This window comes from Chelmon rostratus, chromosome 15 (assembly GCF_017976325.1).
Source record: "Chelmon rostratus isolate fCheRos1 chromosome 15, fCheRos1.pri, whole genome shotgun sequence".
Classification (NCBI taxonomy): Eukaryota; Metazoa; Chordata; class Actinopteri; order Chaetodontiformes; family Chaetodontidae; genus Chelmon; species Chelmon rostratus.
In genome coordinates, this window is record NC_055672.1 from 5,401,397 (window position 1) to 5,419,443 (window position 18,047).

Here is an 18,047-nt window from a genome sequence, read left to right on the forward strand (position 1 = left end):
ACACAAGCCTGCTAAAGAGCGCAGAGATCCAGATGAAATGTAGTACATGGTAGCATAAGAGGCAGACTAAATGTTTTTGGGCTTCACTTGTAGTCCATGACTGAAAATCTGTTGGTATGTGGAGGTTAGAGTACAAAGTGTTGGCCACAAGCCCAGTTGGGAAAAGATTTCTTAAGCATTTAATGAGTCGCTTGTACTTTTCATGGACACTTTGTTTGAAGTTGAAATGAAGAGATACTTTATGCCCACTTATATAGTGCAATCTAAATATGTTAAATGAGACCAACAGCATAACTAACAATACTCCTATAATGTAGAGGCACATGCAAACATTTGAGAAAATATAAAAATATAAATATAAAAATACAAAATGTATATTTTTAGGACCTCTAAAGTAAAGATTTATGTTGTATTATGGTGATTTCTGAATATGACAACAACAAAGCTCGACAGACTTCGCTCAAGACTCTGGACGCGCCCTTCAGTGTTGATCACCTCGGTGAGCGAGCGCAGAAACAACACGGAGAATACGAACATGAGGAAAGCGTTTTGTGGTCCTGATTGTTTACAGCTGTTGGCTTGTTCAGCTGGAGAAAGAAAAAAAAACTGACACCATAACGAGACAGTCTCCCCTTATTCTCAATAATCCATCACAGTCACGCCTGACTGATCGCTTTCCACTGTTACTGGGTGTCAGCAAACAGGTAAAATAAAAGCAACATCATATTTGAATATCAGATTTTCTTCACTGAAAATTTCACGCTTGACTGCGAAACTGGCACAAACAAGAAAGAAGCAGATAAGTGACCGGACAGATGAAGAGCAGAACACGAGTCAACAAGTGTGAGTTACTGAATTTAGTGCGTGATATAACACAACTCAGGAGAATGTTCAGCTGTATACATGCTATAAAATCCATGTTATGGATCACAAGACAGTAGGACACAACCATTCGAAAAGCAGTAAGAGGCTTGTGTAAATAAAATAAACTGGCAAGAAATTTTGTATTTATGCAATAAGAAGCTTTTACTGAGCAGCCGCGACATGTGAGTGCATCACATTCATATACAAATACACACACAACCACAATCCTGGACTGCTGGTCACATGCAGAGCAATGGAGGACGGAGATTTTCACAATAGCTGTTTGTGAAGACTAAATTATTACACATTCACTGTCACTACCCATGAAAAAGCTAAAGCCAGTGACCTTCCATTCCTGCAGCAGAGGGATTTCAAACAGCTACAGCAGTTGTCCAAAGTGTTTAATTTCTCATTTGCTGGATATCTGTCACTAATTCTACAATACAAGCAAACTACTGTATGTTTAGAGAAACTCGTCTTACAGTGACTTGCTGGTGTAAGCACTTATCTGCACAACCTTGCTCAAAGATTTCAGGAATGCAGTCATTAACCACCGACCTTGTCTTTGGTTTTGTGCACTCCTTTACATAACGTGTCTGATAAAAGAGTTTGACACAAAAGAGAAAGTGACATCTCCCTTTAACACACTGTGTTGAATTTTCATAAAGTCCTTATTATTAATTACACCAGTGGCCCTTATGTGAACTGCAGTCAGCATCCAGCTGCTGGCACTCTCTAATGGGGAGCATCATCCTGGGCGTTGACCAAAACAGTGGTGTGACAAGACTGATCACTGAATGCTGGAAATAAATTACAGTAATATTTAGAGCAACATTACTACCTGTAATATTCCGATATTCTATTTAGACCACTGGCTCCATGATGCCAACTAGCTTGCTGTACTTTATCAGCTAACACTACGAAGCAACCAAAACCAGATCCAAGCACGTAGCCAATTCCTCAGTTAGATCAGCCACAGGGAATCTGGATGAATTAGCTGACATTTAATATTAGCCCTATTAACATCGGCCCTGCTGAGTGAGAGGAGCTATTATGATGACATGCTGTGCAGTCTGCTTTTTTAATGCTGTTTCGCAATCAGCTTTCATCTAATGATGTGAATTTATGTTTCTTACTTAAAATGATTGATATCTGATTTATATATGATGATTATGTTAAGGCATGTTCTTTGTCTTATCTATATTGCAATGTGAACTTTGTCGTAGACAACAGAATACATGCATGGATAAAATTAGTTAATAAATGAAGAGCGGTCATTCAAGTTATGTTCTGTTGGCACATTGGCAATACAAAGCAATTCAAATATTGTAAATTACTTCACATGCTTACATATTGACTTAAAAGGCAGTACAGGCAGAATAATGCAAATATAAGACTAACCATTCAGGCAGTTTGTCTCTACTAAATCTAATTATTGCATCAAGCTCACTGTGAAGTAGTTGTGATCACTTTTATGCTACATAGGTTATGGTAGGAAATAATATGGGTTAGGTGGAGATTATGGCCCAGGAGGATGTAAATCTCTTGCACTATAACCAAAACTTGGTTCCAACTCGGTTAGATCTTGAGAAAAGCGTTCGTCCATGTGTTTTTCATCTCTAAAGCCCAACGCACGTGACTTCCATGAATCTCATTCTGGAAACCAGCCTCCTCTGTAAATCACATTAAACGGCACAGTGTACACATCTGTTTCTTCCTCCACCGCATCTCTGATCAGAAGGTAAAATGTCGGGATAGCCTGACTACCGTCTCCCCCAGCTGTCGTGTCATTCGCTGTCTTTATTTTGCCCTTTAGCTTCAGCAAACACGAGTTGGCAATGTGCCAGCCGTGTTACGCAATGTACAGGAACAGAACAGAACAGAACAGAACAAACACAGAACAGATGAGTTTTTTGTGAAGCAGAGCAAAGAAACGAGAGCTGTCACTCCTGCTCACTTCCGGGTTAGACCCCGCGTCTCTGACGTGTATACTCTAACTGACATCAACGTCCGTTTGTAGCCTCGACACTTCGTATAATAGTGTTTGATTTGTATTTTAATTTGGAGAGATGTTTGCTCTCGTGGTTTAACTGTATTTACAAAGCCTGCGCTGTAAAAACAGTGATTGCCTAAGATTGCACTCAATTAATTCAAGGATTTTGATCAGGCTGTTATTCCACTAACACTCCTATGCCGCCTGTATTAATTTAGTTAGCTAACCTACGGGTTCTATAGTGATAGCTAGTTATCAAGCAGACGAAAACGCCACTAAATATGTACATTACTTGGTTGGACAGATAGTAGACAATAGTCGCTTCTTCATGAAAAGATTTCACAAGTCCAAAAACCCGCCGGATACTGGACTAACGTCAGAGGCCTACACAGGCCACCAACGACGCTCTCATTCGGCTAATGTATGTCGCAGCAGTTTCTCTTTAAACAGTTCAGTCACGTAATGTTAGTATCTCACAGAACAGGGAAAGCACAAACTCACCAGATGGAAGGCAACCTTTTGGCGACCGGAAACACGATTAATCCAAGAACAGAGGGGGTGATCGTCGACTTTTAATTAATCAAAAAACAAAACAAACAAACAAATTATATCAAATATGGCGCGGAATTTCTTCCTCACGGGATGACCGGAGAACTGCTCAGCAGCGGTGCGCTCGGTGCTGCCCCCAGCGCACCGAGCGCAAGAATTCTGATAAAAGAAAGTCTTATTTATATGTTTTCAACCACTAGTGACAGCACTGAGAGATCAAGAAACAGAGCCTGCGACACTTTTAATTTCATATGGTTTATGTTTATTTTAATGGAAGTCAACCACCGGCCTATGCTTTTTCTACTGTTTCTATTTTCAACACTTTTCTCATAATCAGTTTTGTGAATTCCAAACTGAAGGAAATGTTTATGTTTAGTCTCATAGGCAAGATAATCCTACACAGCTGCTTATGTCAAGATTACATTTAAGATACAAAGCTTTATATGCACAGATAATAAGTGGAACTGTACAATGACATTTCTGCCTTTGTGTATCCTCCATCCTTTATGTAGGATACATGCATTAATCACACCAGCTGATTGCACTGATACTGGGTCACACTGTAGTGACTATACTAGTTTAAACATTTAGAAATGATGGTAACAGCCAGTGTCACATAATGCAACACTTTCTCTACCCAGCTGAAGACCGTTTTAAAAGTGTTGCATTTGAAAACGACCATTAACACAACTCACGCGCAGGTAAATGCATAAAAACATAAAAATGAGCCCTCCAGAGTCGCTGACTGACGTTTCAGTTTCTCCATGAAAGGTTTAGACGGCTGTACGCATGCGCGAACTCACTTCCTGACCCGGCGGCAGTTCCTTGAGGAAGTCCAGCACGTGAAAAGCTGACAACTATCTTGGCAACACATGCATAATCTTTGGCTCGGTAAACGATCCGATGACTACTTAATTTCCTCGGTTGTCGATTAACGACACCTGAGCGAGATCAACCGGGACGCTTAGTGCCGTTTCGTGGGTAACCGAGGAGGGCGTCACGGTGTTTGCGTTCAACGGGTGACGCTTTAGCTAGGCTACGTGTGTTTAGCATTGTGCACGCGTTGTAAACTGTTGCATAATCTGACTCAGCCTTAACAAACAGTTAAAGTGAATTAATTGTTGGACTTACCAGCGGATCCACCTGCGATAATCTGATGGGATGCCTCCCGCAGCATGCTCTGCGGCTTTTTGGCTGTCATTTCTAGCGCGTCCGGTTTCCTAGCGAGGCAAAAGATAAGGGAGAAGACCGTTAGCGGGTATCTACTCCTGTAGCCGAGCGTGAATCATGTCAGGAGGGACTGTAACAGTACGCCTCCGTACTGGTGAACAGCCAGCCTACCGGTTCCTTCCCTGCTCCGTGCTGAGGTCGTCCGGTTCTCTCTGGGACCGTCCTGCGGGCTTCGGTTAGTTTTGCTGCTGTCGCCGCGCTGCACGAAGCGCTGCTGTGTTATCTCTCCGAGCGCTCTCAGGCTAGGCTAGGCTAGGCTAATATGGAATTAATTAGCTGCTGGTTCACGTTCACCCTCCCGTTGCCTCGCAGCCATGAAGCGTTTGAATATTGTAAATAAAAGATGGATAACCCCTGACCCCTGGCCAGTGATCAATATAAGGCAAACAGTCACATAATAGGCACAAAGTTCATTTTATATTCATAAATGTGCATTTTAGTTCATCTTTGACAGTTTGTGCTGATGCTTGTTCTGCACATTATACACTTGTGCATTTTTTGCATAATTTAATCTGTGTTAAATTGACGTTTTACCTGCTGGACAGTGCATCAATCCAAAATGAAACTTGCTGACTTAGTCTGATAACTAAACGTTACTCCATCCATAATCTGTTTTTGTATACTAATTCTGGAACACTTAAAGTGGTATACAAAGTGAACTTTATTGTAAGTGTGTTATCAATTGTACTTAAGTGTACTTTTAAAAAGTGTACTGAATTACAAATACTTTCAATCATATAGTACTTAGGAAAAGTATACTCATTTTCACGTCCTTTGTACTACACCATTAGCAGCTTAATTAAAGTTAATCTCATTTTAAGTATATTTCCAACACATTGGTAATATTTTACAATTGTATCACTGGTGGACTTCAGTTCACTTAAAGTTTGTAAAAAGTTCTGCCAATTTACCAACTATTTACACTTCAAGTATACTTAAGTATTACTCAAGTGATACTCAAGGACTGCTTGAGTACACTTAAGTATACTTGAAGGTGACAAAAATAGCACAAAGTGTACTTAGTACGTGCTTCAAAAAGTAGAATTTAATATTTTTTCACGTGTGAACAGCGTCACTCGTTTCCAAAGCCCAACATGACACTGTGACAGTTTGTCTGACTCACAGCCGTCCAGCTTACAGTCATGCGAAAGAGAAAAGAGCAGCACATTTTCAGTTCTGAGAAGCTTGAACCAGTAAATATTAGGAATATTTCTTGCAAAATGCAATGCAAGTGCTGATGATTAATTGTCTTGTCAGTCAATGAATCATTTAATTGTTTTTGGCTTCAGAACGAGGCTTTGATCGGCTTGAATTCAGCTGGATTTAGATGATTACGCCTGAAGACAGTCTGACATTATTTAAGTCTACAGGAAGCAGTTAAGTGTTTGATCCCTATAAGAAAAGAATGAAGCCTGGCGAAGCGATTCAAAACCACTACTATAGTATCAACATGCAATATATCAGTTATTTAAAGACAATGGAGATGTGGCGCCACATGTCTAAAGCAGCTTACAGAGAACAATTACAAGCACCTGAACAATGTATTTCATGTAAATGCTATTTGCACTGAGTGTGGCGGCACAGTTTGGCGGTTTTGCATAAGAGACACATACAGGCCTCCTTATGTAAAGCACACATGGCCACTGTCCTCCATCTCACCCCAGCTTATGTAATGTGAATGTCATGATTTAAAGATGTTTTAGATTACTGCTTCTTTAGCGGTCAGATGTAGGGTTAGATCAGAGAGGTATGAGTTCGGAATTATCTTTAAAGACATGGCTCAACCAGTTTTATTCTAAAACACGTCGTAAAACTTCCTGTGCAAATACCTGTTATGTAAAGGTGGTGTTTTTTCTCCTGTTTACAGCGAACCGCAGCTAAGTAACTGACACATTGACATATACGGTGGTAAAGAAAAAGAGTTTCTGCAGTATTTCAGGTCAGAATAATGTTAAGATTAAATGATCAATTAATTCATAGGTTAATTGATAATTGAACGATTGTTTATGTCAGTTTCAAGCAAAAATGACCAATGCACCAGCTCCAGCTTCTCACATGAAGATTTGCTGCTTAGTTAGTTCTGTACTTTATATACTTTTACTTTACTTGAGTACTTCCATTCTCTGCTACTTTATACTTCTACTGCACTGCATTTAAGAAGGTATTTTTCTCTCTGCTGCATTTACCTGACAGCAAGTTACGAGTGCTAAAAATACGCGACTATAATATTCTGTAACAACATGTCAAAGGAGTCATTCTGCATATTGAGTACTTCTACTTTTGATACTTGAATATTCTGCTGCTGATTATACTTCTATTTAAGTAACAGTATGAATTTAGGACCTCTACTTTTGATAGTAAAGTATTTTGATACCCATGTATTTCTACTTGTACTAATGTAAATGATCTACTTCCACCGCTACTAATCTGTGCTGTAATCGACTACATGTTTGAGAGTATTTCCCATTTATGTTACATTTGACTTCCTCACCACTACAGGTTCAGAGAGTACTATTGTACTTTTGACTCCACTACAGTAACCCAGCAGCTGTAGTTATGAGTTATCAGGTGCTTATAAGACAGAACACAAAGCTTTTTATATCTAAAATAAGCTTAAACTGTGCACATACATCCCTTTATATTCTATCTTAATATAGTTTTCCAAATCAAGCCTCTTTCACAATTCATATAGCATTCATAATGACGCAGTCAGCTGGTAAAATACTGCAAAGGGTTTACAGTGAGGGTAAGAAAATGTCCATCCATCCAGCAACACTGGAATCTTTTACTTTAAATTCAGTTTGATTTAGACTCATATAAAGCTTGTGGCCTGAGCTGCGTTGCAACGTGGAAAAATTAGAGAAGTTATTTTCTTTTTTGATGAGCAATGAAGGCACGCAGAAATTCAGCAGTGAGCCCTATAACGAGCGTTTCGTTTTGTATAAGAGCGGCTGTGGAACAACAACAGCTTCAGACAAGCTATAAAAATGTGGGATTTACAGCATATATTTGGCAGGAAAATGCCATTACCACTTTGACCCCCTTGGATAAGAAAGAGCAGAACAGCTTCCACCCCTCCAACCTCAACGCCAGTAAAACGTGTAGACTGGGCAGGCTGTGTACAACCAGCACACAGGGTAAGTATATAGTTTATGGTTGTGCTGAATGAGAGAAGAAGGTTTTTTTTAGTAATACAGAGTGTAGAAACAGTGTTCTTACTCACCAAGAGGAGCTTTGACTCAAAGAGGAGCTTAGTTTCTGTTGCATGAAGCCTGTTTTTACTGAGGAGATGATGTTTGTTGGCAAAATGTGTTTTATAAGAAAGCCAATGAAGTTTTAGGCCAAGAAAATGATTGATGCATTCAGGAACATACATGAAGTGCTATGAAAATGTTACTCAGATGTTACACTCCACACTGCAAAGTATTTGCCCCAAAAAAGAAGAGACATGGCAGCAGACAGTTATGTTAAATAGTTATTACATCAGTGGTGGAGTAGTAGTAATAAGTAGTAATACCACACCATGAGTTAAAGTCCTGCAATAAAAATGTAACTTAAGTAAAATTACAGACGTATCATCAGCAGAATGTATTTCACATATTTAAAGTAAAAGTACTCATAAAGCCGAATGGTGTCTCTCAGATTGGTTTATATTTATGTGCAAAAAAAAAACTTTAAGAAAACTTTACTAATTATAAGTGTTTATAAATAAAGTTTTTAGTTTTGTGTTGATGGCTTTTGTCTCATGTAATGCACAACAGTGTAATGCACTGCTACTCATACTGACAGATTTAATATCTAATTTTGCTTATATTCTGACGTTTATCATTATTGGAAAAAACACTCATAAATAACTTGATATTGATTTCAAATATCACCCGACTGACACTTGAATGTTTAATCAGCGTGTTGAACCTGTTCTGTGCATAAAAAGCGTTTGTACTCGGTCACTTTCCACCAACAATCAATGAAAACAATTAACACAGACCTGATGTACCGTTTATTTTATTACCACACACACACACAACGTAAAGACCCCATCTCTCAAACACATTCTAGTACAGATACAGTAACCAAACATACTCTGCTCTTAAATTACTCTGCTACAAAAACGAAACCAAGTCTTCAAAATGTGACAGTTGAGGGAAAACATGAAGGAAAAGCCAACAACAACAACAAAAAAAAGTTGGAAATAAAATAAATAACTAATATGGACACGAGCAAGACAGTGGTTTGATCCAAAACAGTTCAAGTCATTCAAATGTGGTGGTAGCTCTTGAATTTGTCCTCTCCTCCTGTTTGTTGATGGTTTCAACACTGAGTGACCTGATAGTGAACATGCTGTTTGTCTAGAAGAGTTCAGAGAAATCAGAAAAAAGCTGCACTGCTAAAGCTTCACAGATACATTATCTCACTGTTACATATCGTTTTATATCCCAGCCCTCTTACTGTGTACCTCAGTAACATTACATCAACAGCAGATCTGGGCCAAACTGTTCACATACTTCACTTTTATTTGACCTGCTTTGTGCTTGATAAGTGTGCTAATTATTAACATCCCTTTAAAACAAAGAAAAGGAATCACAAAAGGTTCCTTTAATTTGACCTTATTTTCTATGGGAAAGCAGTCGTACCTCCTATTTTATAACAAAATCCAAATTGTATTGCAGTAGAGTTGAAACAAACAGTTAATTAATCGATTACCTTTGATGATCAATTCCTCATTTAAGTATTTTTTAAAGCAAATATTCAGTGGTTCCAGCAGTTCAAATGTGAATAGTTGCTCTTTTATAATTTTCTTTAATATCTCTGGACTTAGAACCCTGTGATAAATATTTGGTTCTGATTTCTGACATTTTATGGTCAATTGACTGAGAAAATAATGAGCAGATTCTCCTACACTGAAAATAATCGTTCATTGCAGCTCTAAATTTGAGAAATATTATATGTATTATATCAAATGAAGATACTAAAACTATGAAAGTGAAGTCTCAGATGCCATATCAGTCCCTTTCCAATTGCACAGTACCTCATAAATGAATTGAAGATGTATTTCACTGTCAAGTACGAGTGATTGTTTATGGTAAATACACAGCAACAACACTGTATTCCAGTCGACTCTGCCCTCAGAAGGCGACGGCTTTGTTTTTATTAGAGACAAGGACGTGAGGTCTGACAGACGGCAAGACATGAAGGTCAGTAAAGGCAAAAATCTGAGGGGCGGCCGGCAACTAAAAGGATCACGCTGCAGGTGGAGATGTGACAAGCTGCGACGAGCCGTCAGATCGCTTCTGCATCCACTTTTAAGAAGGAATCAGAACAAGACATCTAAATAAAGCAGAGCTGAAAGACTCCTTTGTTGTAGAAATAAATAGTCTGAGACGACTGATCCTGACATTTCTAAATCTAAATCTTCATTTAAAAAAAAAAAACACTTGAAAAAATATCCTAGTACCTGTTCTGTAAAAACGTAAAACCCGGACATGCAACCCAGCGCACTCCATATGAATGCAGACTAAAGGTGACCGTCGTCATCAAGCCTTCCTGTAGTCAAACAGTCCTTGTTGTTCTTGTCGCTTGCACAATTCACAGTAGTGTGGGGCCCTTGGTGGTGTAGTTCATCGCAGGGAAGTGCCTGCTGTCTACGTCCCAGTGGCCGAGGGGCTGGTGCGAGGCGGACGGGAGGCTGGGGTTCCAGTGGTTCATGTAGCTGGCCATGAGCAGAGTCAGCTCCAGTATCTGAGACAGGGGCAGGAACGGGTCAGCTCGGAGCAGGATTAATGGCTTTAACACCATCATGTGATAGTGTTTCATTAGATTCCGGGGAGCTGCGGGCCCCCGAGTGGCTCAAAGAAGATGTGAAAACCTGAGAAACCCAACTGATCTGCAACTGAGATTGAAGTTGCTCTCATTAGCCTCACCCACAGTGGTAATACGACTCTGTGTCAAAGCTCCTCGGAGACTCTGCACGTAAAATAAGAGAAACAAGCTGTTTTCTCCATTAGCTCTGAGCTGTGAGGGGATGTAAAAACAGGTGAATATGAATAAGTCAGGCTCCCTCTCTTATCTCCAGTGCTCCTTTATAGCACTTCAACACCTCGAACAATCAATCCATCCACGCACATTTCCGTTATGCCTCAGCTGCTGATGGTTTAGATCAATGCTTCCCAGCCTTTTTCTTCTTTTAAACACACCCACACACTCTCAACTCGAATACCCTAACTAACTGTTTAATCTGTTAATTTTAGCTGAATATTTCACCATTTATCGAACAGTTTTAACAATTTTATCTGCTAGCTATTTATCCATTTTAGATCTCTATTTCACCATTTATCCAAAACTTTTTGCTTAATATATCCATTATTTTTAACGGACAAAAGGACAAGGGACAACCTCACATGTGCAGGTAAAGCAGAAGCTTGGCGATCGTTTGTGCAGATACTCATGACACTGCAGATGTCACTTACCTTTGGTTTAGACATTGCAAAGACCAGCTTCTCCACGCTCTTCTTCCCGGGTCCGGGCTCCCTCTGCTGGCTCGTGACCACCATGAAATCGTCACAGTAACCACCGAAGGTAATCACAGACTGGTAGGAGTACGTGACCAGCGTGTGCTGAAAAATGAAAGCATTGCCGGTGTGAAACGTGTAGCCAAGCGAATATAAACATGCTTCATGTTCCGATTTTATTGCTGATCCCAAAATGAAGCATGGAATTCTTTGGGGAAATCATTTCGGTTTCTGCTTTTTTGAAGCACAAATTGAGTGTGAAGAAGCTTGACATAATTTCCAGCAGCATCTCGTGATTTTCGCTTTGTTTTTCTCTCTGACTCCCTGAGAGCGCATGAGCAACGCCGCCCACCAGGCCAAGAATGAAACCGATCAACATGGGCTGCTGAAAATTACAGAGCTCGAGCTAACGTCGTTTACATGTTGGAACTGCTGTCTGTCAGGGTCAAGAATGTCAAATCAGAGGCTGTCCATTTTAGTTTCCTGTGGATTTCTGGTGTTTCAAACACCACAGAATAAAAATCGTTCCAGGCCGGTGGTTCGACAGAGCTCTGCAGCTGTGGCCCGGCCAGCTGAACGCTGCAGTTATACAAAGGAATCTCACTTTTTAAGTTAGAAACCAAAGTAAAGAGATTTTCTAAATTCTAAAATGTTCAAAAAAAAACACTCTCTTTGTCTGTGTTTTATGTAACAACACAGGACAGAGATAGTGTTGATGCAGGTATCCAGTTTGAAGCTCACCATTGTATAGTCCAGCACACACAGTCCATCTTCATTGACTGCCAGCCACACCTGGCTCTGCTCAACAGGAGAGGGAGGGACCGGCTGTGGGCAGCGAAAACAAAGACAGCTCATGTTACAGATGTAATCCATCCTAGTAAACGTTAACGTGGGTCTTCTTCGGGTCTAAAACTGCTCCAACCATCAAGCCTGATGGATGGAGTCGTTCGGCTTCAAGCCAACTGAAAAGTGTCTTTTCACTCTGGATGAAAGGCTGATGAAAGATTTTCAATAAGGCTTCAAAGCAGAGAGTGGATGTAACAGATGAGAGCCCACAGAGGGACATACAGAGCGCAAAATTAAACAAGTGGGCTGAACTTTTACCTTGGCACTGAAGAGTTTGGCTCCGAACAGGGGCCATTTCCGAGCCACAGTTAGATATATTCTCACACACTCGGATGCACTGCACCCACGTAGCATAGACCACTTAGTGGCCAGACGCTCAGTAAGATCTCTGAAAGGAGGAAGGGAACATTGGTCAAAGTTTAAATCTCATCTGCAGCAAATAACAAGAATAAGCACAACGGGGACATCCTGCAGTATTTGCGTCTGATCTGACCTTCAATTTCGTGGATCAATTTATGACAAAGTGCCACCACTGTGTTTGTGGTTTTGTTGCAAGGGGACATTGCAAAATACATCAAATAAATGTGCATGAGGCCGTTCGGTTCTGATGTTGATGTGTGTTTGTTTTACCTGAGCTGCTCTGAGCTGCAGTCCTGTTTGTAGCGTTTGGGGTAGAAGCGCTCTAAGGCCTGCAGGAGAATCAGCTGAGATTTGGGCTGAGGAGAGCCGGTAGGAGAGGAGGCAGCCGGTCTCTCCAGATCGCCATGTTCAACCTGGAAGAAGGAGTACGAAAGAAGAGGGAGGGTTAGAGAAAGCTGGGTTTAAAACACAGAAATAATAATCTGCAGCAAGTTTTTTATTAATCAAAATACAAGACTTTTTAGTCCAGTAAGTTTGACTTTGGAGTCGAGTTTAAATTGTATCTTGACGTAAAGCTTAATACACAGTACAGACCTGTGCCACGAGGGCAGCCACTTCCAGAGCCAGCTCTTTGTTCACAGGGAAGTGGCCTTGCTGAACTTCGTCATTCACCTGGTACGTCAGCAGGAGGCGCTCTCGCTCTGTCTCGCCTTTCACCTGAGACCTGAAACACAACCTGCACGTGCACAAATGAAGAAAAGCTTGTCATGAAACTAGTTTACCTGATAAGAGGCTGGAATTACGCATACTTAAGGTCCAGGATGCAGGAACAGGCGTCACATCACCATGTTTGATTCTGACCACGTGATAAAAAGATTGCGAGGTGACGCCTGTGCATGTGTGTGATAATACAAATCCTACCTGCTCTTATATGTTAGGCGGACGATCCGTGTGCCCTCATTCTTCCCAGGATGCAGCTCCTTTAGCGCCTGCTCCCACTTGGAAATGACATCACAGATCTGGCAAAGGGGAAACTAGTCAGTCTCCAGTCACACATGTGGAAGCTTTTACCTCATTCCTGGTCCTGCCAGCAGGTGGCAGCAGCCACAGCTGCAGAGACACAGACACTGATCTGTTGAAAAATGTGCTGAATCCTGTGAGAGCCACACAGAGTTAGAAATGTGTTCTTTTCACTGTCGCTGGTGGGTTGGTTAAACATAATGGGAGATTTTCAGCGACCAAAATGAAAAGTAAGTGGAAGCAACTCTTTTATCATGATTGAGTGGAATTAAATTACAGAGGAAGGCTTTGCCTTTTGGAAAACAGCTGTATTCACATGGGCCTAGTATTACCACGGGACCTCATGTGATGTAGAAATTATCCCCCCATGTCTGAGTATTTAATGACATTATGTCCCAGATATGATATCATGGTTCTGCATAACATCAGCCAATCAGAAGCTGAGCATCTCTCCTTCAGCAGCCAAATGAATAATGTAGTTTAGAGTTGTTTTGCGCACATTCTGCATTTGTTACGAGCATAAATTCACATTTGCAGCTCATTTTGATCAGATGCTTTGTGGCTGTACTTTGTTGCTTTTGTTGTTCCGAACCTTCTCACGCTTCATCGCTCATTTTGAACATCAGTAGCAGATCTGCAAAGCTGCTGACAGCTGTTCCATATGTATGGAGTCATGATCAAATTTCATACTTCATTTGTCTGACAACAGAAAACAGATGTATAAAATAAATGTGTAAAATAAAAATACGACCACAAATCACAGAGATGATATTAATATTATCACGTGACTTCTGTGTTTGGGGTGGAACACACTACCTCCCCAGTAAAAATGCACTTTTGATTTTTTTTTAAGTGAACTGTCCCTTTAACTTGTCTTTTACTACCCACCACTGACCCTGTGAAAAATTAGGTAACATGAGGCAAATATGAATAAATGCACCACAAAAGCCTCAGTGGTGAGTGGAGGGTTTCTTCCATCCATTCCTGTTCAGTGACCCTCACTCTTACCTTGGCAGACGGCTGCAGGCAGTGCTCCAGGTCTTTGCCTGATGGATCATCAGTGAAGAGAGCAAACCCGGACAGCTGAGGCTTCCTCACGCCGATCCTCTGGTTCAGCGTGTTGAGAAACTCCTCCACTGTGGTGGAGCCGTCGAAACCCACCACCTGCATACACGAGAAAACAAGACACATCAGCACTGGAAACCAGACCAGGCTGAGCCACCTTTAGCAAGAAAAACAACAGCAGCAGCAGATTAGAACTGCAGCTGTAAGAAAGAGTTGTGTTGTTCCAGGTACCAGTGAGATGATACGCTACGGTCCAGAAAGGCCAGTTTGAGTAATAGATCCATGAAGGCTTACTGGTGCCAAAACCCTTCACAGCGGTTAAAAAGTAATCTTCCAAAAACGTATGCTTGCACATATTTGATTGATGAATGCAGCGCCTTGCCAGATGACGCTGCACTGTAGTCCACCAAATGCTGAGCCAGGATCAGCTTTGTTGCCAGATCCCTCTGCGTTCAAGTGGGTCTGTGTGCAGACACACGGCAGCAATGGGACACCGACTACATGACAGCCTCGAAACGGCTTTAGATAGACCCGTCGCTCTGCAGGCGACATTAAATATTGAAGCAGCTATTGCTTAATTTTCCTGCAGGTGGCAACATCAACACGTCCTCACATCTGCAGGCGTAAACTGCTGCTGCTGCATCGCTCTTTCCCTGCAGGCAGCGCAGGCTGGACTGTGCAGAACTGGACCAACAACATAAAGCTGCTCCCCCTTAAGGAAAATCTGCTGCTAAAAGTCAGTTAACTAATTCTACGAGGTTTCTAAAGAGAGTGTAAAGGTGTCTTTAAGACATTAATAAGACAAGAATATAAGAATTGTATTTGCATTTAAAGAGGCCATCATATAGACAGTGACAGTGGATTGAAATGGTGTGTTATGTTACCTGGTAGGTGTTGTTCATGAAGTGGACTGGGATGCTGAATGGCAGTGAATGGTGGTAGGGGTTTCTCAGCAGGATGGAGACGATCTCCATACGTGAAGGCTTGGCCTCCCGCTCCCCGTTCTGCAGCGTTCGCTCCACAGACCTCTGACAGTACACTGCATACTTCCCCACCTCACTCCTGTGTGGAAAAAAGAGATGTTAACAGTGCATTAAAAACTGCTCCAGACCTGGTTTAAGCTACTCCGGAGTTATTTTCTGCCACGCTTTACGGAATCACGGGTCAGCAACAGGCTTTAGGAACCTCACCTTGGGTCGGCATTGCGTTGCAGGTATTGTCTCAGGTACCAAAGGAAATGTTGTTGAGGAAGGAACAGAGCCACACACAGAGACAACAGCTGCCAGCACTACAGGAAGAGGTGGTAAAAGCAGAAAAACCTTAATTCACAGGAAAATCTTTTTCATTAAAGGAAACTTTTGCCTGGTTTTCTTGCAAATTTCTTGTAAATTTCTTGCCAATGATTAGAAGAGCTTTTTGTCTCACATGCATCCGTTTTGTCTTAAGTGTGCACCAGGCTGACCTGTGTGAGGGAGTAGTTGTGTGGCGTCCGGCGGTTGGTCTGCTTGATAAGCTGACAGTACATTTCATTCTGCAGCTCCGGGTGGGTCAGGCACACTTGCAAAGCATTCTGGGCCAGCGAGGTGTGGTAATCCACGGATGGAGACTCGACCAGCACGTTGATGAAGAGCTGGCAGGACTGCAGAGAAAGAAGGACACTTAATCTACTGACGACCAGCAGGTGGAAGCAAACACACACCAGAGACTCCGAATGCATCTTACAATTATAAAAATAACAGAGCTCCAGGTGATGATAGTATCCAGGTCAGAAGAAATGAAAAATACAATAAAAATACCCGGCATGAGGTCAGTAAGAGTCCAAATGTGCATGTTGTTATGTTTTTGAAGCAACCTTTGTTCTCGTCCACGGGGACAGCTGAAGACAAAGACCCAGTTGATCAGTTTTCATCATTCCCGTCAGATTCATTAATACTTCAAAGGCCTGAAGTAGAGCTTGAAAAGTGTGTCACTTCCATTCACTCTGCTCCTTTGTGTGTGTTTGGGACTGTTTTTTAAGGCTGGCTGGTCAAAGAGAGCCGATCCATTCAACTTTCAGTCCTGACGGTGGCCGATGGGGCTGTGAAGCATGAGTCAGGCATGGGAGGGGGCTTCTGGGTGGGCACGCTGAGGGCTACAGAGTTGAAAAGAGAGGAAAAGGATCTGCCATCCTTCCACAAGGTCCCTGTTTTGCTCTGATCCCATTTCTCCTCCCCCATCCTGTGGCATCCATATCCATTGCTGCCACTCTCTGAAGGCCCTGACCTCCCATGTCTCCTCTTTAAAGGGCTCCTTTCACACTGGCTGTATACCAGAGGAACAGTTAGCCTCAATCAGAGCAGATAATCAAGGCCATTATCTCTCTTCCACACTTTTAATGAGCTGGGGCCCTGGTCCTCGAGCCTTTGATCTGGTTTAGAGGCAGGAGGGAGGAGAAGAGGAGGGCCGCAGAGCGCATCCAGGAGTAGGAGGGGATAATGGGGGCTATGGTTTGGACAAACCGGACTAAGACGGGTGATGCCTTGAACAGACCCTCGCAGTGAGAACAGGACAGAAAAGGAAAGAGGAATCCAGAGAAAGGGATGAAAGGAAGAGGAGAAAAGTAAGTGGAACGGAACAAAGGCGACAGAGACTGACCTTGAAAAGCTTGAGAGCTTCAGTCTGCAGAGCTTCAGAGGGCAGAGTGGTGAGAGGCGAGCGCAGGCCCTCCTTACAGAAGCTCAAGGCCTCGCTCTTCCACAAGGCAGATTCTGGGAAAAGAAGGAAACATATGCACGCACAGGCAAACATAAAGATTGAGTTTCAAGGCTGTAATGACTCACCAGCTGACACAAATTCGCACACAGCACTCCAGTCATAAACAGTCTGCAGCGTGGATTAAGGCTGTCAGACGGCGAGGATCAAAATAACATGTAGCATAATACTGCGTAAATGAAGCCGATTGTGCAGTTACTATATGTGTCCTGCTACAAATGCTACAAATATATCTCAAATGTTGTCAACAAAGAATATAAAAAGCTAAAAATCAAACGTTTTCCAGTTATTTTGTAACGAGAACTATGAACAAAATAAATGATTAAAGAACTGAGGCTGCATACTGATATCGGTGCACAGTCAATATCTTACTTTAAGGAACATAAACATGTTTTGACCCTTTTATTTCTCACAAACTGCTTAATGCATCAGTGCTAAATAACAAGCTTTGCCGAAATAAAATACTGTTTAAAGTTAGAACTTTCAATACTTAACAATTTGGGAAAATTGGCTGCTACAGGCACACTTTGGCTGATACTCAGAATAAGACTTCGCTTTTATTCCTGGCATGACCTCGGTGCTTCTAAAATCCTGGCTATTGTGCAGCTTTATTGTCTTGTGCCTGGATTTTCCTAAAACAATCAACAGCCAACAAAACAAAAGCCTGCTGCAGCCCACTTCATGGACTGGGTGATAACTTTGTAATCATCCTAAATTACAGGAGAGAGCACATTAAATTAAACAAACATCTCTCTTTCTTTGAAATGCTCAACAGTGAGGACAGGTTAGAGTAATTCTACAAAGTAAACTTAAAATCAACCTAATTCATCAGAGTTCTGTATAAAGAAAAAGATGAATAA

The 18,047-nt window shown here is 41.6% G+C and overlaps 2 protein-coding genes across 2 annotated transcripts in view; both read right to left on the reverse strand.

The window, feature by feature from the left end:
- The window catches only part of slc25a21 (solute carrier family 25 member 21), a 96,903-nt gene extending 92,005 nt beyond the window's left edge, over positions 1-4,898 (reverse strand). The window contains exons 1-2 of the mRNA XM_041953917.1: positions 4,748-4,898; positions 4,538-4,626 (exon numbers count right to left, since the gene is read on the reverse strand). Coding sequence (XP_041809851.1) covers positions 4,538-4,607 — 70 coding nt within the window. The 5' untranslated portion in view covers positions 4,608-4,626; positions 4,748-4,898. The remainder of the gene's footprint in view (positions 1-4,537; positions 4,627-4,747) is intronic.
- A 3,758-nt stretch (positions 4,899-8,656) lies between these two features.
- Positions 8,657-18,047, reverse strand: part of plekhh1 (pleckstrin homology domain containing, family H (with MyTH4 domain) member 1) — a 33,052-nt gene continuing 23,661 nt past the window's right edge. Inside the window, exons 19-30 of the mRNA XM_041953731.1 lie at positions 17,071-17,183; positions 15,899-16,075; positions 15,627-15,724; positions 15,321-15,498; positions 14,380-14,535; positions 13,273-13,370; positions 12,946-13,087; positions 12,622-12,764; positions 12,250-12,379; positions 11,887-11,970; positions 11,104-11,250; positions 8,657-10,375 (exon numbers count right to left, since the gene is read on the reverse strand). Coding sequence (XP_041809665.1) covers positions 10,223-10,375; positions 11,104-11,250; positions 11,887-11,970; positions 12,250-12,379; positions 12,622-12,764; positions 12,946-13,087; positions 13,273-13,370; positions 14,380-14,535; positions 15,321-15,498; positions 15,627-15,724; positions 15,899-16,075; positions 17,071-17,183 — 1,619 coding nt within the window. The 3' untranslated portion in view covers positions 8,657-10,222. The remainder of the gene's footprint in view (positions 10,376-11,103; positions 11,251-11,886; positions 11,971-12,249; positions 12,380-12,621; positions 12,765-12,945; positions 13,088-13,272; positions 13,371-14,379; positions 14,536-15,320; positions 15,499-15,626; positions 15,725-15,898; positions 16,076-17,070; positions 17,184-18,047) is intronic.